The sequence below is a fragment of the Ciconia boyciana genome, chromosome 7 (assembly GCF_034638445.1).
Source record: "Ciconia boyciana chromosome 7, ASM3463844v1, whole genome shotgun sequence".
NCBI classification, from domain to species: Eukaryota; Metazoa; Chordata; class Aves; order Ciconiiformes; family Ciconiidae; genus Ciconia; species Ciconia boyciana.
In genome coordinates, this window is record NC_132940.1 from 24,942,470 (window position 1) to 24,967,413 (window position 24,944).

The 24,944-nt window shown below is 35.1% G+C and overlaps 1 protein-coding gene across 5 annotated transcripts in view; it reads right to left on the reverse strand.

The window, feature by feature from the left end:
* Positions 1-288: 288 nt before the first annotated feature.
* CAMSAP2 (calmodulin regulated spectrin associated protein family member 2) overlaps positions 289-24,944 on the reverse strand; it is a 92,857-nt gene continuing 68,201 nt past the window's right edge. For 3 of the 5 annotated variants that reach the window (XM_072866525.1, XM_072866527.1, XM_072866524.1), the window contains 11 exons: positions 20,677-20,770; positions 19,497-19,590; positions 15,672-15,742; positions 15,097-15,166; positions 12,067-14,278; positions 10,824-10,960; positions 10,049-10,269; positions 8,905-9,004; positions 6,757-6,872; positions 5,089-5,207; positions 289-3,566 (listed from right to left, as the gene is read on the reverse strand). In XM_072866525.1, the coding sequence (XP_072722626.1) occupies positions 3,261-3,566; positions 5,089-5,207; positions 6,757-6,872; positions 8,905-9,004; positions 10,049-10,269; positions 10,824-10,960; positions 12,067-14,278; positions 15,097-15,166; positions 15,672-15,742; positions 19,497-19,590; positions 20,677-20,770 (3,540 nt within the window). In that variant the 3' untranslated portion in view covers positions 289-3,260. The remainder of the gene's footprint in view (positions 3,567-5,088; positions 5,208-6,756; positions 6,873-8,904; positions 9,005-10,048; positions 10,270-10,823; positions 10,961-12,066; positions 14,279-15,096; positions 15,167-15,671; positions 15,743-19,496; positions 19,591-20,676; positions 20,771-24,944) is intronic. The other 2 variants (XM_072866529.1, XM_072866526.1) reach the window with 1 other exon arrangement.

Genomic DNA, 24,944 nt, shown 5'->3' on the forward strand with positions numbered 1-24,944 from the left:
CTGTGAAACTCACTTCTGAAGAGAACAGGGTAACACCACATTGTCCTCAAGAATGAAATGAGAAGCCTAATTCTTCAACAGCCTCCCTCTGATAACATCAGAAAGCTAAATTATACATGTAAGTAAGACAAACAATGGGGAACAAAAGGAGAAACAAAAATGGTGCATATTTCCTACAATTTCTATGTTGCTGAAATACGAGAAGAAACAGGATTTAAACATTAATGTGAACTTTTTATAGTTTCATTTTGTGTTTAGATGTAAGCAAGAAAACAAAAAATGTACTTTTGGTGCCATGCTTTTATTTAAATGAAAGGAAAAAACTACACTGTACCACATAAGTAGCAATGACAATATTTTACAGCACAGCATTTGAAAAAATATGGAAGCTATGCTCCATAGAAGTGGACAAGTAAGCACACAATACACTGTACATTTTTCAACAGTGCTCATTAAATCATAATTAAATAGCTGAATTTGGCTTTAAACAGCCAAATAATAAAACCTAACAGTCAAACTAACATTAAAAAAAAAAAGATATTTCAGTAGCTATTATGACTGTTAGAATATGAAATTCTGCTCCAAAAACTAAGACGAGAGTTTGGCAATTCAGTCATAGCAACAATAATAATACCCCTGATGAAAGCACCAGTGTGTTCTGAAAAGGTCAGTGATAAATACTGGCCTTTATGGAAAGCTTCCTTTTTTAAATCTTTTTTCTTTTTTTTTTTTTTCTTTTTTTAAACATGATCCCAACCAAAGATCCACTGTAATTAGAAAATTTGCAGGCTTAAAAAGGAAAAGCGTATCTAGCTTTACTTTTCCTGTATTAAGTAAAACTTTATACTGCGAGCAATGAAATTTTCAACTGCATTATTCACATTCTGCTTTTAGACATTGCACAAATCTGTAACCTGTTGACAAAGGTAAATTTCATAATACATTCAGATATATTTAAAATGACTCAAAGAATTCCTGTCATGTATTTAAGCTCACTTTGATTAGATTGATGCGTGTGTCTCTATGGTGTTGCAAATCTTCAGTTACATCATAGTACAGATTTTAGAAATAAAAAGCCTCCCATGATAAATCTTCTCTTGAAGTTATTCACCATATGTGTATCAGTTAATTCCAACCTCCTGGTTTCTTGAATCACTGTATATTATATACAGTTTCATATTGTTATTCAAGATGTTCCTACAATGTTACTTGTAGGAACTGTCTAACAGGCAGAATGTGCAAACCCTCTTTCCCCTTTTTTAATATTATTTATAACCTATATACACAATATGTATACACTTGAAATATAAGAGTTACATATCCTGGTGATATACATGCAAACAGTAGGAATCAGCTAGCCACAAATAGTTTTGAGCCACATACATATTAAACATGTATTTTAAAGTGTTTTTTCTTTTTTTACAGTTTTAACAAATATACATAAATATAAGAACATAAATTACAGTAAAACTGACAGCATTTTTGAGAAAATGTTTGTAACCCAGATGCATTGATGCCTAAGGCCTTATAATTTAAAAAAAGGACTGTTCTAAACTGCTTAATGACATCTCATTCCTGTGCATCTTTTATATAAGTAAATGAGCACATCATAGTAGTGAGGCATAGTTTCTCTCAAAGCAGTTTAATGAGAGAAATATGAACATAGTTTTAGTCTCCCCATGAAACAGAATGGACTACATACTTATAGTACAATACTGTCTTATGTTAATGTAGTTGTCACAACACTGAAACAGAACAGAATCACAAATCATTCAAGTCTTTTCCTGAGAATGAGATTTTTTTCCCCCAACAAATCCTCTGGTGTACATTATCAAAATAGCCACAGATTTAGGGGAGGCTTCAAGTTTGTAGTTTCTTTTTTTTTTCAGAACAGTGCTATGTTAAAAGCAAATTATAAGAGAAACAAACACTGAAACGGAATAATGATCTATAAAATAACCAAACACTGTTTTGAAATAAAATGCAGCCCTTTATAAATAATACTGAAATATGCCTAGAGTTTGTTTTTGTAAATGGTCATATTATAAATTTATTGAAATGTCATTTAGGCTTTTTTGCCATATGTATTTAAAAATCACTAAATGTCACAAGACATCATTGGTTAGATCATGTCAAGAAAACAATTTACTAAGACACACTGAAAATTATCAGATGTCTATTCCCTAGAAAATGGATTTAAGCCTGAGCAGGAAGGCAGGAAGAACAGACAGTGGCCTGGATCTTGAAATCAATGGGAATTAGATACACGACTTCTGAAAGATCTGTGACTTAGCAAATTCTGTGATTCTTCTGAATATTTTTAGTGTTCTGTCAGGCAAACATCAGGGATCTAGCTCTGAATGTTTCACAAGTTCCTATTCCTTCCTTGGAGAAGCAGTACCTGACCGTGTGCTCACTCTTCATCTGGAACAATGCAAAATAATGCACATTTGCTTCAACTGTTTTAGAGGTCTGCCAAATCTTTTTACTTTGTATTTTAATGGTATTGTGAACATGCACACGGTCAGTAATTACATCTCAGATGGTAACTTACTGAAACAGGAATAATTGCATCACCTAACTATACCCTGAGTCGTTAAATAATTCATCTGAAGAAAACCTCAAGCAGTTCAAAGGTTTTTCCTTTACCGTTTAGTCTATAAGCAAATCAGTATTACTTAATTGAAAAAGAATTATAAATACTCAGGGGAATAAATCTTGATTTTGTTACAGCACACAATAATGATCTTGCAGAACAGACACATTCAGCTGTTCTTCAGTGACATACCACTCATCATTTAGTCTTTACTGTAAGTCAGTATGCAAAGTTCAATGGTACTGAGAATATTAAGAAGTATTTCTTTAGTGAAAGAAAAAAATATTTCAAGACAAGCACAAATACAAACATATAAGGCAACAGATGTAAAAAAATGTAGTTTGAGTCACTAAAGAGGAACATTCAGTGCTTCAGTGTATCTAATCAAAATACAGAGCAAATATACTCTATATATTGTATTAGCACATACAAATCTCCACACAAGTCAAACATTTCCGTAATCACTCATAATTATTCACGTAAGCGATAATCTTCTGCACTCCTAAACACTGTGTTTACATTCCAGTTGGACATTATAATAGAACTTGGTGTCCAGTTTTAAGTTCTAAGAGTCTTGTTGGCAACTAGAAATCTATTTCCTATAGGCAGTAAAGATGAAGTGCAAGTTTATTATAATTGTCTGAAGCAAATTTTTTCCCATCTACTATGCCTTGGTGGGTAAAAGTTTCTTAGGAGTTACTGGTCTCTTGGTTTGCCACAAATGGCTGTGAATGGTAATTGCATCAACACTGGCAGACAAAGTTTTAGCAGGTATGTGGCTAAATTGCTTCCTGTCAGAGTTGTATTTATACAGTCCCTCTATCATTTTCTTTGTGATAGATTTGGGACCTATTCCTGTTAATTTATTGATTTCTTCAGTATCAGGGCAGTACGTATACAGGGATCTGAACTGGCAGCCTGAATCCCGGAACAAGATTAAGAAATTATTGGCATCGGATTTTTCCATTTCCTTTAAAAGAAAGAAAGAAAAAGATTCACAATATGAATTTTGCATTGTAGTTAGAAAACACTCAAAATCATTGGATTGTCATTTTGAATTTTTTTTCTACCAGAGCTGAAACTTATGTCTAACTAAAAGACCTTATTTTCAATCATTAGAATTTGCTAAGCTTCACCTATCTGAATTTTGATAACGTAGCTAGCTATCTTTCTCAAGCAAAACCTTATTTATTTTAGACAATTTCAGCTATACTTGCTTACTTGTACCTCAAGAACAGACATCCTAAGAAATTTTTTGTAGACCAAATAAAAATTCTTTGATCCATTTCATCAAGCAGGTCTAATAGTTGCAAGTTTGGGAACAGGAAATTTAGATATGTCTACATATGCCTGAAAGATCCTCCAGTGCTAAAATGGGGTTTCAGTCATCCGTAACCCATTCAAGTTTAGTCAAACCATGACGTCAGTTGAAGTGTATTAAGCAAAGGTTCTTTATTAGCTGGAATCTTCAGATTCCTATTCCACCCAACACAACTTATACGGGACATATGCCCTGAACATGTACAGCTTCTACCAAGTGACATATGCTGCATCCTAGAGTTAAGCATGACCTTTTTACAGCTGTTCTTTCCTGAGATTTCTGGGGGTTATTATGCTCCCAGTTACTTGAACTGAAAGAGTTGTCTTGATTTCTCACTTGTTATTTCCAAAAAGTAGCCGGAAAGACAGAGAAGGCAGCATCTAGTCATGAATGCAGAAGAATTACGAAGAGAAGAAAGCGCAAGAAATACTGTAGTGAAATTTATTCTGGAAAAGGAATTAAATCCAGATTCCAAGTATCTCTGTTCTTTTTAATCTGCAAATCTATTTAATCTGTCAATTCTGTCACAGTTGGTAAAAGGAACAGTCCCATTACTCTCAACCCTCAGACTCCATGTTATTCCTTTTGCATGAAAACACTCTGGTCCCTGAGTTCTCACCCTTACAATATTTGTGCATCTTCAGAAAGGTTCATACCAGCGTAAGAGAAAAGGCTGGAAGGCACCTTTCTGTAGTAGATCGTCCTGAATTTGCCCTACTGCTTGGGAACTGGAGAAAAGCCTAGGAGAGACGTATTTCAGTTCTTTCTGTTCATGACAGAGCTGTGCTTTAGTTCTAAAGGTCCCAATCCGAGGATCTGTATGTATAAGATGGATTTTTTTCATGTTACAGAAAACAAGTTTGTGAGCAAATTATAAAAGTCTACATATTGAAGTTCCCATGTTAAACAAGCAGTAACTATTAATTAACATGTCAATTAATTCAGCTTCCTGTGCTACACGTACAATGCAACAGCTATTGTTTCTACAGTACTCGAGAACCTTTCTGTCTACACAGCAAGCAAGTCACAGAAGTTACTCAAGCCTTTCACTAAGAGCTGGCATAACCTGAGAAGATTCCTTTCCATATTTGCATTTATACTTGAATGTCTTCCTAATACCGACTGTGGTTTGACTTAGGTGTTTATGCTTTTAGGGGAAAAATACCCTTACCTCCAGTATCTTTTTCTTTTGACCTTCATTTACTTTTCCAGCCAAGCAGCAATGTGCCAGCGCATTCTGAATTATATACTTATTGGATTTAGCACTGGGTTCTTTGAAGAGCTTTGGTCCTATGGAGGAGGAATGACAAATCAGTTAAGTTAATCAATAAACCAACAGTCTTTAAATGCTGTGAAGCACTTCTGGTATGGATCTTCTGCATGCATAAAAATACAAATCCAGGAATAAAATAGAATTAGGCTAGAGACCACAAATTTCACAAACAAATAAAATGTCATTCTTTCAGCTGTTAGTGAATTTGCTTACAAATGTGTCTTTCATTATTAAATCATTATTATTGGCATATTATTGGTAAATATATTTTCTCTCAGAGGATTTTTCTAAGAACAACAAAACACTTTGCATTTTCTAACTAAAATTTCAGTCATCCAGGAGGGAGCAAATTCTTTCTTTTTCTTCATCTACACCTGTGATTTCAAGGGTGAGAGGTATAACAATGAAGCTGATGCAGTGCTTAGAGTAACTGTAGCCTGTCCACCTTGGAATTCCAGAAATGTTTTACCCAAAACCAGGGGTAAAAGATCTGGCCTGACACTTGTAAGGTTATTCTGTCTGTAAAAAGACTTGATTCATCTGGTTGAAGGAGAAATCTCCTCTGTTTTGATTTCTGAAATATATGCATACTTGTATCAAGACCATTTGAAAAAACCAACACGTAAGTACCAATTCCAAGTCTCAGAAAGGAACATAATATACAGGCAATTACCAATTACGTTTAAGATTAAATCTCAGTTTGTCTATGCTTTGGGAAAAAAAGCCTAGAATCAACACAAATAAAGCTGTATGAAATCTGACTGACAGAGTGAAGATACTAAAACATGTGAAAAAAGCCTTCTGTTCAATTCCTAGGAACTGTATATGCCTTCATTTAAAAATAAGCTCTACATAATAATCATTAAAAGACAATCTTCAGCACTATGGGTCTTCATGAGAAAACTCAGCAAGACCACCCAAGCAAAGTCTCGCTATCCTTCCTGTAATTTAATTTGACATGCATGTGGCACAAACTGACACAAACTGACTGAAGTTTAATGGTTTAAAAACAGGTAAGTACTTTCTGATTTTCAGAATTAACACTTTTCCTTTCCAGACTGTAATCATTTCAGTGGAAAGGAGGTAAGATTATTTTCTAAACAAACATTTGCCAGCAGAGACAGAGCTATGCAGGCCCATCAACTGAACCTGATATCCCTAAAAATTTATTGAAAATACCCAGCGTTACTTTACTCTTTGTTTGGTAAAGTGATATTAGGTGGGCAAAAACGGAGCTTTTATAATCTAAATTGAGCTTAAATTTCAACTATTCTTGCCTTGCTAGAGAGACTACTGAAGTGCACAGTGACCTCTGAGCCCATTTGCTGTTCTGAGCCTAAGTGCAGTTTATTCTGGTTATCACAAATGCTACTGAGTCAGTACTTTTATTTTGGATTTAAAATTTTAACCTTGTATTATTACCTTCTATTTTAAAAGAGGTGAAAGTAACATTTCTATGAAAGTGTCCTCAATCAAGTTTTAGGAGACCAAATAAAGATAACTGAAAACTTTTCATGCATAGAACTACTAATAGCAGGTACTTTTCTGAATATTGTTGTCACTGACCTGTGTATTCTGTAGCAGAGGCGACTGAAGAAGTTGTAGATGCGTTTTCCCAGTCTTTTTCTCCATTACGACTACCACACCGACTTGGAGATAAGAATCCTTCCACAGACTCAGACCTAAACATTAATTTTAAAATCTATTTAAAAAAATTACGATGTTCAGCAGAGAAGCCTTGTAATATGAAAGGAAGGCAAACTGTATTAAGGTAGAACACAATGATTTGAACTGTAAACTATAAACCTAAATGCACAATATTTACAGAAGAAATTAACAGATAACTGAGTTCATGTTTTATATAAAGTATTTAGAGTGATGCAAGAAGTTGGTATTTAGGTGAATTGGATGTTAGTAAGTTTTTGGGGCTACATCTGAGGGACAGAAACCTAATAGATATTCTAGGCTGTGGAATATTATTACTAAGTGGGAATTCAGGTTACTTTTACATTGGTACTAGCAAAACAATGTTATCTCATGTAGCAAACAAACCAGTTCTTGATAAAATGATGAATGTGAAGTAAAAATTTAGTTCATTTACACTTATCATTACAACAATTAGCAGTGAGAACTGCTGTATTTAAGACAGCAAAACAATTTCCTTTCTAATTTTTGTTTTCACAAGCAGTAACTTCTGGTGCTATAATTCTTCAGACTGTGTCCACACTCAAATGTGAATTGTTTTGCATTTAAAAGTCTTGTTTTCTTAAATTATTACAAGATATTTAAAGTTTTTTTGATTGTGGCTGCTGTAAAAGCCAGTCAAATTTTCAGCTCGGAATGAAAGGTTTTCTAACTGAGAAGAAAGGCACTACTAGCAAAGAATAAGGAAAAAAGTGGTATTATAATAACATTTATCTGCACACCAACTTCCAGTAAAATCAGTAGTAGATGAAAATTGAATTTATCGTATATCCTACACCTTTTGTGATTAGCACCTGCGTGAAGGAGACCTCAAAGGTATCACTGAAATTCACTCAATGCCATCATCAAAAGACAATTCTGATGCAAGAAAACAGTGAAAGTATGGGTCTAGAAAGATACTGAAAATTCTTTCAACTATGTTACTTTCAGCAGTTTGTACTGAATTTTATCATATTTTAAAAGTCTCAACCCCCTAAATCAAATCCAAAGCCAGAGAAGATGTACTGTTCATTACAAGCATACTACAGCACTGTACAACTAAAACTACATAGATAGGGGTCATCTCCTGTAAAATCTGTGCAGATAAGCAACATCAAGCCTTTTCTAATAGCTAATATAGCTGGAAGAAAACCCCTTCTCAATTAAAACTGGTAATTTTTAAGAGATGACAACAGATGTTAGGATATTTAGATCATTTTATTAAATTTTCTTATGTAATAACCAGAAAGTCAGTTCTCAAGACACCAAGAAAATCGAAAAGTCAACTGAAACCAGCTGCAGGCATGTCAGAGTTGATGAGTGATGCATAGTGGCCATGAAAACATGATGTGATATCGTAACATGTAGGACTCCTTATCAAACCCCTTTTCCTAGTTTGCCTTTCTTCCCTACTTTCTTTCTATATGAAAAAATAGTATTTCTCTGAATGTAATTAAGTAGTTACACAGAAACAATATTTTTCCTCTGAATTATAATATAGATTTCATATATAAAATTAAGAATATTCTGTTATTTTAATCTCTTTTTATTTCATTTTCAGGTGATTTTTAATGCAAAATAAATTCTGGTGTTTGGAAAAGGCTGAAGTCCTAGTGAGCATTTAATACTTCCCTGTATAACTGCTAAGGGGAAAAAAAAAAAAACAGAAAAGAAGCTTCTATGTTAAAAAAAGAAAAGAAGCTATGTAGCTGCATGTAGCATACAGGTTTAATAAAATATCCACAAGTTGAGACTTAAATACAAGTAGGTGAATTAAAGAGGCTGTGTGAATAGCATTTTGTTTTGACCTCATTTATAGCTGCCCAACTGGTTTACTTGGTAAAATTTGTGAAACAAATGATCATGGCTTGGTTCCTAATGCCTGACAGTGGAAACAATCAATGTCTCAAATCAGGAAAACATACCTGTTCTTGGAGTACACAATATATACATGACCTCTTTAAAATTCATGCTAGTTTTATATAGCTGATTATCAAATTTTATTAAATGAAACAGTTATTTTAGCTTTACCTTGCTGTTCTCTTGCCTGACTGCACACTCTCATTGTCCCCTGTATTCAGCGATGCCAATGAAAGACTAGATACTGAAAAAACACGATAAAGCTGTGAACCTGGATAAAAACAAAGTTAAGGCTTATAAACCTATCCAAGAGTAGAGTCTGTTCATTAGACCCAACACCAGCATCAGAAAGTTGGTAAGAGCTTTTATATATGAGACTCTTACACCCATATATGGATATACCTGCATGCATACGTGGTGCACTTCATCTGAATACTTGCTGACACCCAGCCATTTGCAGCCACCTGGGATGGTCTCAGACTAAGCATTAATGTGAAGCATGGACATGGGAATATTGGCACTATGCAAATCAAAGAATGCAATCAAAGTTAGTAAGTCCTCATGAAAGAAGGCTTAAGAGACTTAATTTAAAGCTTGGGATGGATTCTTGGAAGGTGTTAAGGGAATACTTTAAATTACACTGGAAGATGGAGGGAAGCAGCTAGAGAAAATGCAGCAGAACAACAAAGCTATACGATGCTGTAACAAAAAGGATCACTGAGCAGTCTCATTACTTTTTTCTGATTGTAAATTGGCAATACTTCTTCCAATTGTTACTGCAGTTATGTGACATCTAAAAGAATGCTAAATTGTTCCACATGATTAGTGTTGCTATGTTCATAACTATACACACAGTAGGTAAGTGAGCGAAATAGAAAAAAACATGAAATACAAAAGTATCTTTTTACTTTAATTTTGTCTGTATTAAGTGGGAGTTTAAGTACTCTTACCTTCTAATCACCATTTTATTTATTGATCTCTTATGTCCCAAATTTTTAAATTCATTCTTAGCCCTACAGGTGCAAGAAGAGATTAGTGAAGAATACAGGGTGTGTATGAAACTTGCAACGCATGTTGGTGCTTCCACTGGGTTTTCATACAGTTAACCTTTTTGTTTGTCAATATATGCATGCATGCATAGCAGGTAAGCAACATTCATCTTTTCATTTCTATTGGCAAATTTTGCTTTCCAGTTTGGTCACGTGCAGCTTCAATTTGGCACAAGACACTAATAAATGCATGTGCTTGTTAGTACCAAAAAACAAGCTGGTGTTTTAGCATGAACAGACTCTTTTTCCACGTGAATATTTGTTACCTGGTGGACCTTTGATTGGTGTCTTAGGTGATTCAATATGATCTCTATGAATAGATTTTGGACGTGGCTTTTTTTGTTTGATTGAGAGGGAACGTGGCTTTATGACAGTATCCATTTCTTCCATAAGCTTTAGTTGTTTCCTTCTCATATATTCCTGCTTAATAAATTCTCGCCGTGCTCGTTCATCCTCCTTCTTCTGACGTTCTTCTTCTGTTTTGCGTCTAAAAAAATTATCAGATAAATTCAGCAGTAGAAACTTTCCAAATTAACAGTTTTAGCTAGCACAGTGAGGACAACACAGCATCAGATTTTTGGAACTTTAGAGTTCTCAGACATCAGTAAGAGGAACTTGCTTTTTTTACAATTTTCAGACAGTTTAAACTTTTTGGGATACCGTTACTAGTAAAATCAAAACCATGTTTATTAGCTTGACTGCTGTAACTGAGTAAGCATTGTGCATTTGTGCAGAAAGAAGCCCAAAGTGATACACTCTCCCTCAGAATATAAAGTGCAGGGCAGTGTAGTGCTCTGAGGAGCTTCACTCAGGCCAGCAGGGCTCATATGTTGAGCCTGAGCTACAGACTGATGCCACCTGCTGATTCTGCAGGACCAGCTGGCATGTGTCTTCAGGTGGGCTCCTCAGCACATCTGATTAGGATTAAATATCTTGAATATTAAGATGCAGTTTTTTGACATGGAAGTTACACTTTAAACTAAACCAGACATTTTTACGTTCACTGTTACTGATAATTTGGATCAGGACATGTAGTTTTACCTTGTCTCTTCCTTCTTATGTTCTAGTTCTGCTTCCAGCTGCTGCTTTCGAAGCAGAGTCTCCCTTTCCCTTCTCAAACGCTTCTCCAATAATGCTGCTCGTTTCATTGCCATATCATTTTCTGCCTTTTGATCATCCTAGCAGCAACATATTTGAAGGAAAAGGACCCAAAAATATTAAGATCTCTGAATTCAGCAACTGATTTTCCTAAGTCATTAGACACTTAATTCTGTACACTGGGTTGCAATATCCTAACATATTTTTGCAGTAGTTGAAATAAGTTTACTTTAAAAGATTTTTCTTAAGACTACTAAAAACTTTTCATAAAGGAATTTTTCCTTCCTAACTCAAAGATAAAATTCAACACTGATATGAGAAAACTTGCTAAGTGAAATATTTTAGTTTAGAGTCAGATCCCACACTGCATAAACTTCTGTATTCAGCTTCGGAAGATTTTACGTATATGGAGATGAAAGTAATTTATCACAAAAAGCAATAACTATGCAGCATATAGAAGTAACTTCTGCTGATCAAACCAGGTGTTTTGTTAGAACTGAGGAATGCTTCCAGACAAGCAAGGCGTATTTCAGATATGTGATACAAGATTTTGGGGTATTCTAAGATGGAAATTCAGAATCTTGATGGCTTTCAGTGTCTAGACCACTCTCTTACAATGTGCATTATAGTTAAAAGCCTGTGTGAATATAACTCTTTAATAAGACAACAGGGAGTGCTCCCAAATACCAACTTCAAAAGGGAGTCTCTGAAGACTATACTTCCAAGAGAGGGAAAAAGGCTCTCCAAAGTGCAACTCAGAGAGATTCAACATTTTAAAAAATGCAGGCTGTTATGTACTTCAAAAACTTTTAGTTAAATTTAGGGGTGGGATGGGGAAGTGAGCATGAGATGTGAGCATGTTTAATTAAGGTCACCAGAGCTTATGTTAAAAATAAATCTACATTCAGCATGCATCTTCCTCACCAAAACCTCCAAGCACTCTTCCACAACTATGAATGGAAAGGGATACTCTGGCATGCTCAGAACTGTGGTATGGTAGAATCTCACCACTCTTATGATGCCAAATTAATCATCAAGTGCAAAAGATATGCTTGTACACTTAGAGTTGCAGAACCATCTGCTTTGACTTCAATGGAAAGTCACCACTGAGATCCATATCTGAATTAAGAAGCTCCCTTTCAAAGGAAGCTTAACAGCAGACATACACACCCACTATTTCTCTTACCTTAAAAAAGAATCCACAACACACTTTCTGGTCATCCTCAAATTGTTCTCTATCACTCTCACCTTCATATTTCTCAACAGATACTTCAGTTTTTTCTGGTGGCTTCAAATCTGATAGGGAAACTTCAATTAAGTTAGCTGTTTTGGGAGCTGGTGTTGGTAAAATCAGTTGACTTAGCTGATCTTCATTTGGGGTGAGGCAGACAGTTTCTGTGATAGGCTGAGATAATACTTCAGAAACATTAGATTCAATAGGCTTAATCTCCTTTTCCTCCAACTTCTGTTCACACTGTTTCAGCACTTTTGGTCCTTCTTCTTTTGCTACGTCTTCTGTAGGCTTGACTTCCTTCAAAAGATTTCCCCTTAACTGAGGTTCACCTATATGTTCACCATCATCTCCAAAGCAAACAAATGACCTAGTCTGAATAGGGACCTGACTTGGAGAAAATCTCCTCAAACGGGGAAGACTATCCACAGACCGTGGGGCAGTCAAGGTACGATTTAGAGGTGTTATTTTCAGTTCGTTTGGCCTAGGAGTCCTTTGCATTTTAATGTGAAAAGAGGCATTCTTCCTGTTGGAAGACTGTGGAGATTGATGTGTAGAGCGAGGAGATTCTTGTGAGAAAGATGCAATGGGAGATGGAGTTCCCATTTGCCTTGATGAAGACTTAAAGTCCCGAATCTGCTTCTGAGGAGAAGGCTGAGGAGGAGAAATAACCCAAGCCTGTTGCTCTCTCATCTGCATCAACATCTCCTGTTGAAGGGATAGACGTTGCATTTCTTGTTGTAGAAAGTGTAGGGAAGAGTTTAGTTTTTCAATAGATTTTGTATATTCTAAGATATCTCCTTCATTAAAATTTTCTTCTGAGGGGCTTGCTAAATTCCATTGCTTTTCAGCATCCATAGGAGTAGCAGGAGATTTTAACCATTTGCTATGAGAATTTTCAGGGTTTTCTTTTATTAATTCTGAAGTCTTACTAGGTTGTACATCTGACTTTTGAGTTTCTTTTTCTTTCAACCGATTACTGTCAGTGAATACCCTCTCATCTTCAGCTCCTGCTGCTTCTTCTCGGAGAGGTGATACTCCATCACCTTTCTTTTTCACAACATTAAGAAATGCTGTTCTTCCCATTTTCTGCCGCTGCTTCGTGAATGCAGCTTCAACTTTCTTCTTCTGTGCTTCAATGGCTCGCCTCTTTTCCTCTAGCTTCATCCTAAGATGTACCATTTCAGAAGCCAGTAACTGTGTAGTGTCTCTTCCTTGAGGAACAGATGCCTCCTCAGGAATATGAGTCCAAGCAACCACATGAGGGATGTTCAGCTCAGAACCTTCTGGTGTGGTTTTCTGAGAACTGCTTCCACTGCTTCTACTATCTGTGTGATTCAACTTCCTGAATTTCTGCTCTGCAAAGCTAGTCATTTTAACCCCCGAACTTGAGGAAGCACTGCTGCCTGCCTGTGATTTAGTACTTACTGAGCTGGGACAGGGACTTAATTGATCTCTGTGATTGCTAGCTCGCATGTCATAATCCTGGAGAAATTTAGATGGTTCTTCCATGTCAGAGTCCATGCTTACAGTATAATCTCTCAAAGAAGAATCCTCATCCATTGTCTCTGGTATATCTTCTGAAGGGACATGTATTCCGGTATCTACTTCTGTATTGTCAGTCACAGGACTTAGAGCACCTTTTGTGTCTGTAATTATATCAGGAGTAGACTGATTTGGTTTAATGTTTGAATTCAAGATGCTCATTTCCTGATTGTGAAGAAAGAACCCATTTGTAATTTGGTCTGGTTGGATAACTCTGGGAGATTTTTCAGTGTCATGAATTATCTGCAAAGCCTCTTCAATGCTTGGTGTCTCAATCTGATTGCCAAAATCATCCAAGACTGCCCTGTTTTGCAGAGCTCCATTTGGAAACCTGTAGTGGCTGGTCTCATTGGCATTTCTTTGATTTGTGTTAAGAGACTGATTGGCCTTTGTGTCTTTATGAGGTATCATGTCCTTTTCCTCTTCAATATCTTGATTTTCCTCTTCTCCATTTACTGGTTTGAAGGACAGATTTTTTCTAATATGCTTTGGCATGCGGTTGATGTTTAGTGTAAGGCCTTCATTGCTCACAGATCTAGTCATTCCTCTGTTTGGAGTAGATACTGGAATGCTTTTTTCTTTGTCAAAAGAAATGTCAAATGAAACTCCATGTAATGATGACCTAATAGAGATTAGAATAAAGGAAATAACTGAGCAACTCATGATTAATAATAATGAAATACTCACATTCCATTTTAAAAATTATTTTAAGATTGTAGTATTAAAGGCACTGTTAGGTGTACTGTATTTTGCCTAGCTTCAAATGTAATATAATATAATAATAATAAATAATAATAAATATTTTATATATTTATTATAAATAAAAATGCACAATAAAATAGAATACAACAACATTTTCTTTAGAGATAGCCAATGCTTTTTATTACTGCAGAATAAATTCTGGGCACTTCAGGAATATAGGAATTGCCATAGTAGATCAGAAGGAAAGTGTGAAAAGACACACAATTTACACTTCCTGAATAACCCACCACTATAACTCTTACCATTTTAACTTTAATTTACACCCTACAGATCAAGAGTTTATGACCAGTCTAACTGAAAAACAAAACATTAAGCCTGATTGTTCTTACTATCCACAAAATAATACAAGTTTAAATACTACTGAGCTCATTAGCCATATGACTCTTACCACTTTTAGTTGATTGCAATAAGTAAATGCCAACATACTTAATGCCAACAATTCAAATATCTCAAATAGATCTTATTTAAATGTAAAAAATAGATTTCTGAAGTTTGTTTCCTATTACCGAGTTCTTAATCCACGGTACAGTTTTCTCTTTCTTTTCCTACTTTTGCAAGTTGCTTACAAGAACTCTTATTACAGGATTCTGAAAATCCAAACTACAATGGAGCATTTATTACTATTTATGACCAATACATAATCATTTTTTAACCAACTCATATGGTAAGACTACTTACCTTTTTTCTTTGGGCCATGTCCCTACATACCCATCTACATAAGACATTGATGTGGACCTTCTGATGACTCCTAAGTGAAATTGAAATAGAACCCAAAGTAACTGCTATGAAAAATTATTTTAACATCACCTTCTGTTGCTTTAACAAATTAGTTTGTTTCACTACTTAGAACACTGTAATGGCAAAAAAAGTGTTTTTATATTGAGAATACAAGTAGAGCAACTGAGTCAATTTCATCCTGAATATACATTATACTCCTCATCCCTCAAACAACTTACTATTTAGTAAAATATACTACAAAGACTACTAAAATATACTACAAATACTTGTTGTAAGCCATATCCCACATAATCAAGACAGAAGTCAAATTAAAAAAATATACACAAGAGGTACAAACACAAACTTCCCATTTGTACATTACATAAAATACAGAACTCATTCATTAGCCTTTCATGTAAAGCTCTCCCAGTAATTTCTGCATAAATAATGTTTGAATAAATACAAGCAAGATAGCAATTTACTCAGAAGACGACAACTTGTCTCATTGCCTCTTCCACCCATTTGTAAATTGTTACCTGGAACAGATGAATAAGGCTGCTGGGGTGTATGCAGTTGGTGAGACGGTGTATAAGTTGGACTTTCCAATCTACAAAGCAAGAGACATTCACTTAGAAGTAATACATCAAAAGCCACATTACAAAAGGGCAACCAGACTTCATGTCCTGGGCCAACACAAAAACAGATTTATTTTTTGTGACAGGGAGGAAAGTGAGGTGTAATTATCTTCTTGAAATATTAATTTATTAACTAAAAGAGAACACTGTTATTACCTTTAACTGGACCTAATATAGACAGACACAAAAAGTCAAAAAGGTATTTCTCCTACACAGAGAGCCACAGAGTGGCATTAGTTTTGTTAACATACTTGTCTCCTGAGTTCTTTCATGTAAATGTCATTATTAGAAGGTTCTCATTTTTTAGGTTTGATTTTAGCAAAAACCCCAAACAAAAATGAACAAAATGAGGCAGTTCCTACTGGCCTCAAAACTGAGTTGACTGCAGCTAATATCACATACTTTTCATGCATCTCTCTTTTCACTTGCTTAGTCTGAAACTTCTACTTTGTGTCTGGACTGCAATATGCACTAGAAGTGGATAAAGGAGATTGTGATAGACATGACTTTATAAATATAAAAATATATTCACCACTAAAACAGTAATTACAAAGATTTCCTCTGTTTCCACTTACAACAGATACTTTTTTTTGGTTCATAGAGAAGGCCTGTAATAGACTAGTTGTGTTAATCCAGAATAGGATTAACATAATCCAATGTTTCGATCAAGGTGCTTCTTCAGGATCAGAACAAAGACACATGCATAAAGACGCATGCATTTGTATGTTAAACACTTCTAAAGAAGCCAGACTTCAAAACCACACTGGATTAAATCCTTTCATGTTTTGAACTTTGTTCACTGAGTTGAAGAGCACACTCCCAAACTCCCTTTTTTCAATCTGTAATTTTCAAAATATTTGTTTAGTGCTTTTATAGATTATATACAGTATGCTGTAGAAATGTTTCTAAATAATATTTGTGGGAAGGATATTCACATCAATTTAAGAAAAATATTGTTGTTTTACAATCTACAAAAGCATCTTTCATAAGTATATATATTAAATTATTCAAAATAGGTTCTCATAAATTCCTGATTTTTTGTGTTAATAACACTACACACTAGCTACATGACATGTCTGTTTTAAATGGCGTTTGAGATTTCTGTGAAAATTTTAAAATCATAGATATAATGTCTATAAGTTATCTTAAAAGAAAAGCATGCTTTCAAAATTTCATCCAGCAGCCTGTGAAAATTTGCTACCACAAAGAAAATCTATAAACTTCATTTTCCCTCAAGAAAAGACTGATTTTGGCACCATGACTGTGGCTCCATGGCAACCTCAGACATTCGTAACTGCTCACCACCACAGTCCCACTCCCTCCTCTGTATTGGATCTGGCTCTCCATACGATCCCCTGAGTCATTTCAACAACTTAGGCCAGCAGAAAAACATTCACTTTTTCCGACTGGGTTAGTTTTTTCTGTCTTTGTGCACTGAAATCACAATGTCAAACACTCAAGGGGGCAGGAACACGCAGTCGGGACAAGGAGGAAGGCCAGGACCACGGCATCCTGCAGTCAGGTCCGTTCTGCCAGGGAAGCTGCAGCCTGTGTGTTAGATTCCTACCATCTGAAATAACTTCTTAGGCCCCTCCTTTGTCCTGCAATGCAGTGAAGTATCATCAAGTTGGATGAAGTTCACTGGTTTATGAGGAAAGATATAGCTCTTTCTATTACTCACAGATTGCTCTCTTAAAACTCCAACACAAAACCATATCCATCACTTGTAAAGACACTAAAACAGTGTTGTGATGAGCTAGTACAATACGCGATCCACCACCCATAAGGGGTTCACAATGATTTTTACTATATCTCAGAACATGTCTCGGGAAACATGAGCAATATTACAAAACACATTGGTGGCAACTTACAAACTTGATAGTTAAATTTGAAATGGTAATGGCACTAAGAAACATAAAGGCTTCTCTAAGTGTTAATGAATTGAATTCAGATGCTTATCGTAAAACTTCCAATCAGTTCTCTTCAGTTTAGAGCCCAAAACCATATGCACAAAGTATACACATTTAGAGAAAAGGTAGATTTATTTGGATGAAAAAGATACTATGTTACTGACAGAATTTGTCAGAGCAGTGATAAATGCATGGTTAATGGCTTCAGCTGTTGGGATTTTTTTACAGAGCCAAGGCTACAGATAGACTTCTCTTGTATTGTTGTCCAGTATTCATCTACTAACTTCCTTTATATTTGAAGAAAATCTTCTCCACAGTGATCGCTACAGCACAAGAATAAGTATGGCACAGAACTCTGTGTTTCTTTGGTTTAATTTGTTTTTAAGTGTAACTGGCATATGAATTACTATCTTCATAGAACTTCTAAAAGGTAAGTCACTGAAGTTTTGTTCATGAAGGGCTCTAAAAGGGGGACATCAGGTTAGAAGCCACATACAAATAGTGATTTTTACTGCAAACCTTTCTTTGTTCTGTAGGACAGACATCGTTATAAGCCCTTTGTTGGACTGCTTGCAGTGGCTTTGCAAGGTGCGAATGGCCTTGGGAACCCCTGTTCTAAAAGATACCATTTCTTGTTCTCCTGGCTATATGGTCAGTTTACACTAAAACAACTTCATTGTCTACAAGGAAAACACTTCAGATACACACAAGAAAAACAGATTCAGAATCACAGCATTTAATGATAGTAAGAAATATTACTCCCTGATTAAAGTCAGCAGATTCCTAAATACTAAAACAAACAAACCAACCAAACAAAAAACCCCACCAAACCCCAAAACCAACCAACCCCCCCCCCCCCCCTCCAAGCCCACCCAAAACCAACAGAAAAGGCTCAACAGGATTAGCTGAGTTGGCAGCCAACAATTTGCTGAATATCCAATTAAAATGCTAATTTTATCCTTCTCGTCTGAGTCAGTTCAGACACAATCAATAAACCTTTGCTCCCAAATTATAAATATAATGCAATGCTACCCCTCATCCGCTATGTTCAGATCAGATGACTGGAAGGGTTTCTTTACCCTGTCAAAAGAAAGATTAAAAAGAAGGCCTAACATGCAATTTCTGCCTCTTATCAAATGTCTGATCAGCTAGAGAACCCAAGGGAAATAGGATGTTTTTATATTGCTTCCAAATCTGTAACAGTAATACTAAAAATAATGTTTCACATATATTTACAAAAAATACAAATAATGCAAAACTATTTAATAAAGCAGTTAGCTTTCCATTCTTGATGCTCACAAGAGTTGGGAAGTTCATCATAGCCTAAGTATTTATTTTGACCTATTTGATCTTCATGGTACTTAAGTAACATAATCAGACCAAAGTAAAACCATCACTCAGTGGTTTTCTTGCTGTTAGCTTAGTTTACTTTCTTTGTAATTTTTGGAAAATTTGCTGTGAATTCCAGAAAAATAGCTCTTTCAGAGCAGACTTGGTCAGCAGCCCCACATGAAACTGAATAGTACAAGGAGGCCATGTGACACTTCTCTGCTGAAGGGTAAGGGCTGTTTTGGAAACTGGTAAGACAACAGTGCTCTGTCCAAGTGGCAAACATGAACATGTTGCCTGCCATGCAACGGGGCAGTGGGGAAATAGCTGAACTACAGAATATTCCACAAAATTCTACACATTATATTTGGTAACTCAATCCTTGAGCATTGCAAAAAGGCAACAAAACTAAATAAAAAAAACTGTGTTTGATTTTCAATAGAAAGGAGAAGATTGTGAAACAGTACTAGTGATTCTCTGACATTACCTGGCTACGAAATCAGAACCAGATGGGCTATCCACATAATTTCTTCTGTTAGCATTCAAGCTGTGAGCAGAAGCTGCATCTTTTGCAGGTTCAGCTGCCAGGAAGAACAAAGCTCAAGTTATTATAGTTTAGTATTTAGTTAAAATCCATAGTAGAAAAGCTGTCTGAAATAATCTGAAGTAATGATTTCCAAAGACTGAAAATTTTCATTGGTTCCATTATTTAGATTAAAACCCAATTACTTCCTTTCAGCTTTACCTCCTTCAAAGCTGCAATATTGGCACTAATTAAGGGAATGGAGAATGACCAAAATTACTAGAAAAGGCAAGGGAAGAAATCGTAAATAAAAAAACTGAAAAAGAGCTACAAAATTAAAAGCAAGCAATCTTTTTAGCCAAAATAAATATTCTTCTTCTGGAAGAAATTTTTCTGATAAAATTTTTTTTCCCCAAACTCTTAGACTGACTTTTCAGCTGTAAAATAGTATTTTTCTCATATCCTACATTAGTTAGCAATATTTAAAAGATTTAAATCAGATTTGTATGTGTTATAAAGCATATAAATGAAAAAAGGTATAAAAGCGACACAATGAAAATCTCTTCCTAGCTCTTGGAGAGAGAATCACAGCACTACTGTATGAAAGTTTAAGTTACCATGACTCTATACTCATTAACAGATCTCAAGATCTACCTCAGAGGTGGATTTTTAAATTTGAGAATTTACTGATCAAAGATTGTGCCTTCACACCCAGGTACAAAATGCAATTTTACAATTAACTATCTGTCCACTTTCTCCAGATTTATGTTACTTTCTCGTGGTATCTTCTCCTCAGCAATACAAGCTCTTCAGGCTAAATTCTGTTCTTGGCTCCTTGTTATGTTTATAATCCCTGCATGAACATAAATGGATTCTAGGCTTGTTTAGGTCAGGAAAATTTTCAAGTGATTATACCACAACAATTTAAATGTATTTTTGTTAATAGACAACAAAATCTAATTATGATTTATGAGATGAGATGAAGATTAACACAAGGAAAGAGTACTTTGCTCCTTCTTTAAGGGGGTTGTACACTGCCAAATCCTGTTAACTAAAATATTCACTGTATTTGTGAACACAATGGCAACCTGTACACATACATATTAAAAACATGCATATTAAAACTGATCCTTAAAATAATTACCTTGGGGATGCACAACAACACGCGGTTGTACAAATGATGGCTTCACCACCTCAAACCACCAGAACAATTCTGCCATGAACACCATGTAGTTGCTCTACAGAAAAAGAGAGAGAGAGAGAGAAATTTATGTTAAAACACAAGCCTGCAAATAAATAGATTAAGTAGCATTCGGGAGACGCCTCTGCATTTCATCCAGTTTACATTCTCTTCTCTACTGATTTCTTAGAAAACGATATCAGTAAGACTGATCTGCAGCACCAACTATCTAATACACATAACTTGACCAGATTGTAACCCTTTGGGTTGAAATGTTTCATAATGAACATATGCTCAGGCCTGATGTCTTGCAGGCAAGGCAGACAGGTACAGGATGGGTAGGAAAAAAGATGCCTGTCAAACAGATTAGCTATTTCCATACAAAAAAAGAGTAGTGAAAACCCCATTGTTTTGCAAGGCTAGGCAATAAAATTTTCAGAGCTTTTTAACTTGAAAAACTCTGGTAGCCCTTAGTTTTAGTGTAGGAATTTTGAATCTGATTTAGGCCTTTGTGTCAAACATGTGCTTTCTCCTGTATTTGTGAAGATCTACCCAAATGTACAAGCCTTTAATGCAAAACAAAAAACAGCAGCAGCGGTTGTTCAATGCACGTTGGAACAAGGTTTTAGCTCCAAAGATTTATGCACACTTAATATATTGTTGATACATCTCCCTGCTGTATTTTCCCATTACAAAGCTATGAAACACAGAAGTGTGGGAACCATCAAACACAAGGGGAAAAACAAGTGAAAAGGAAGAAACAACTGGTGACACGAACTGCAACAAAAAAAAATCAATAGAGACGAAAACCAGGCAGAAGCAGTAGCAGCAGTTTCTGCTACAAGAGTATATAATAAGGAGTGCAAAAAGACCAGGTTTGTTGACTGTGGAGGCCAAGGAGTTCAGAGGCCAAATGATCACGGTCCTAAGCTGCTACATCTGTATGGTTCGATGCTATCTAGAAATACCAACTGAATGAGATCAACAAGCATCCAGGGAGCTGACTCAAGCAGGTGAACAGACTTGTGTCACCAGTCTTATGAAGTCTGAAAATGTAAACAGTACAAACCGCTACTTATGCGTTAAATTGGGAAACCATAATTAAATAACTTTTTAAAAGTTTGTTTAAAAAAGTCTTTCTGCAATAAAACCCAATGTCTAGCTAACCATAGTTAAAAAAGCAAGTGTCCTTAGTCACTTTTTCATGTCATTAACACTGAATAATTTCAAATATCTGATTTATTTTCTCCACTTTATGCTATTTTCATTTAACATTTCACACAGCTTAAATGGGAAAATATAAATTAAGAAACTTATTGGTTTAATTTTTACAGACTAACACCACCACCAAGAGCACTTGCAACTTATAAACTAATGTTGAAACCCAGAAATGTATTTCCATGTGACCTTTTTTAAAAATAAAGCTTTCTTACTCTTTGGTCCTATAAAACTTTCTGTACTTGAGAAGATTAGCATTTTTACACTAACCTATTAGATTATATATCTCTTTTTATATTTCTTTGAGAATGAAATTAAGTGAAAATAGTTGTTCAGGGAAAGTGGGAATTTATTTAATTATTTGCTTCAGAGAAGAGTTTCAAAGGAAAGCAATGTCTTGTCTCAGTTTTGTGGCAACACAAAGAAATCAGAGCTGATTTAGGAAAAAAGCAAACAATTACCTAATTTTGCCCTTTTTTGTTTCTTTTAAACAAAGATAGGGAAAAATCTGCTGATAAATAAAGGACGTTAGTTGAGTACATAGTGTTACATGACATGGGACAGAATCCTTAAACCTATTCACAATAAAACCCACGGCTTGCCATGGTCGTCTTCACTTGCTTTGGCTTTTGCCATTGCTAAACTGTTGCGGGAAACAGGATACAGTGCCAGGTGGACCTTTGGTTTGATCAAAGACAGCTGTCACTTTGTTTTTTAGAATGGAGTCACCTTCTACATTTTCTATATGACTGAAGATGATCTTCAGTATAGATTTTGCTATTATAGATATTAATAGAGCAATCATTATACACATGAAACATTCTGATTAGCAGAGCATGGGACATTTTTCTAAATTTTAGCCCTTTGTTAGCAATAAGACCTTCCTTTGGCTCCAAGAAAACCTTGCTGCAGATTAAGAATTGCATTTGGGCTCCTGAAATAAATGCATATCATCTTTAAAAATTAGTTTAAACTTACAAATAATTTACTCATTCAATTTCACAGAACTCTGTAGGAAAGAGACCTACATATTAACACGTATGTTATTTCTTTTCTGAAGGATTTTAGAAAAATGAGGGGTATTAAATATCAGCTAACAAATTGCAGAGTTAAAAGAGTATAGCAAATGATTTAGCTGACAGTTCTTTAACAAAGTAAGACAAATGCTGAGAAAGTAAAACCAGTGGTACACAGTTTCTATTTTAACTTCTTATTTCTCCAATGAAGAAATTTTCTGTCTGATTCAGGAATATAGGGCTGCAAAGTCTGTAAGTCTTCAGTTGTCAATTTACCAGCTAGAGGAGGAAAATCTAAGCAGAAAGGTGAAACTTTTTGTGATCCAGTAGGAAACAGAAGAAAAGCTGCTTTGTATTCTGTGATGGACCCATTAACTTTCCATGGCATAGCTACATAAATAGGCAAGATTGCTCACATTCAGATTGCTCACATTCAATGTTTAACTCTATATTTGAGCACACTTGGTGTACGCCCGTGGAGGATGTACTCAAATTAAAAATTGTATCCAGACTATGTAACACTTCCATTTAAGACTTGTGACAGCTTCACTATGTTTTCAGTCCCTCACATGTCAAATTCCATTGTTGCATTAGTTTTGCTGCCTTAAAAATACATACCTCAAATCTTGGAGTGCAAGCAAACGTTTGACAAAAATTCTAAACAAAATGCCATTTTATTTCAGAAACAAACCACAAGCATTAGGGGTAAGAATATATTTTCAAAATAAACAAAAATGTTTAATAATAAAAGAGAGAACCTCAATTCTGTATCAGTAAATTTGAAAATATAGTTTAAAATAGCTATTTGGCACTTTTGATTAAGATTTATTTTTCCTGAATATTTCTAATGTAGATAAGCCTTTACTCCAGCAAAGGGATACTCTTAGACTGAAAGCTGCTCATACACTTTAGTATATGGTGAAGGGATCAGCCAGATGTTGCCATAGTTATTACATACAAGCTATAAATAGACTAGGAAAAATGCCATCTCTGCTTATTCAGCACAACAGAACTGAATGAGGAAAAGTTCACAGCAAAATCTTTTCCATTCAAAGAAAATGTTAAGCACAGCATTTTGGTATCACACACTGATTTCATTAGGAAGCAATATCCATAAAGAAAAAAAATCAGATATACTTCTCAGACAAAATATGATTTTTAATACTATAATTTCTAAATATTACAATTTCTACAATTTTTCTCTTTATATTTCCCCCCCTCCCCTTACCTCCCCTCAAACTTTCACATTTTTAACTTGAATTTTTTTTTACTACAAAAAATGAATTATAAAATGTTCTAATCATAGCTTTGTCCCCATCTGAAATAATATTGTATTTAAATACTCCGATTTATTATGTTTATGTTGAAATGCTGCATTTAATAGTGTGACTATTTTATGAAGGACTCAAATATTCCTTCTGAGAATATCTTCTATGCAGTCCTGAGCTACTGCAAGATAGCTTGTTTTTCCAAAAATCACCAAAGCAGTATTTACTGAATTAAAAATGAAACTGTTGGCTGCACAGCCTGCTTAGAACTGAGGCTACTTTAGATGTTTGATGGTGAAACATCATGATGGAAACCGCATTTTCTCACAAGTTATTTTTAGTCAGAAAGGGATGTTAGTAATAATGATCAAAGGGGAAGACTGATGATCAGTAACTTAATTTTTTGGAAAAACTAACTGTGGGTCTGTAGTAATCCTGCTACCCAGGGCTAGAAAGAATGTAGATATTATTTCCACAGATTTTGCCTTGATTATGGCAACAGAAGTTCTAATAGCTTGTCACACGATTATCACATGCACTTATACACAACAATATTCAGAAGCATAACAGTATTTTAATAGTACTAAAAAATAACTAATCTCTGAACAGTTCAGACTGGCTCAAAACCACTGAACAGCAGATGGCAGACTTGCAGCTTCATAGATGCTTTTATTTGCTAAACACTGATTTAATTTTTTTCAATTTGATCTTTGCAGGCTGTTCATTAGTT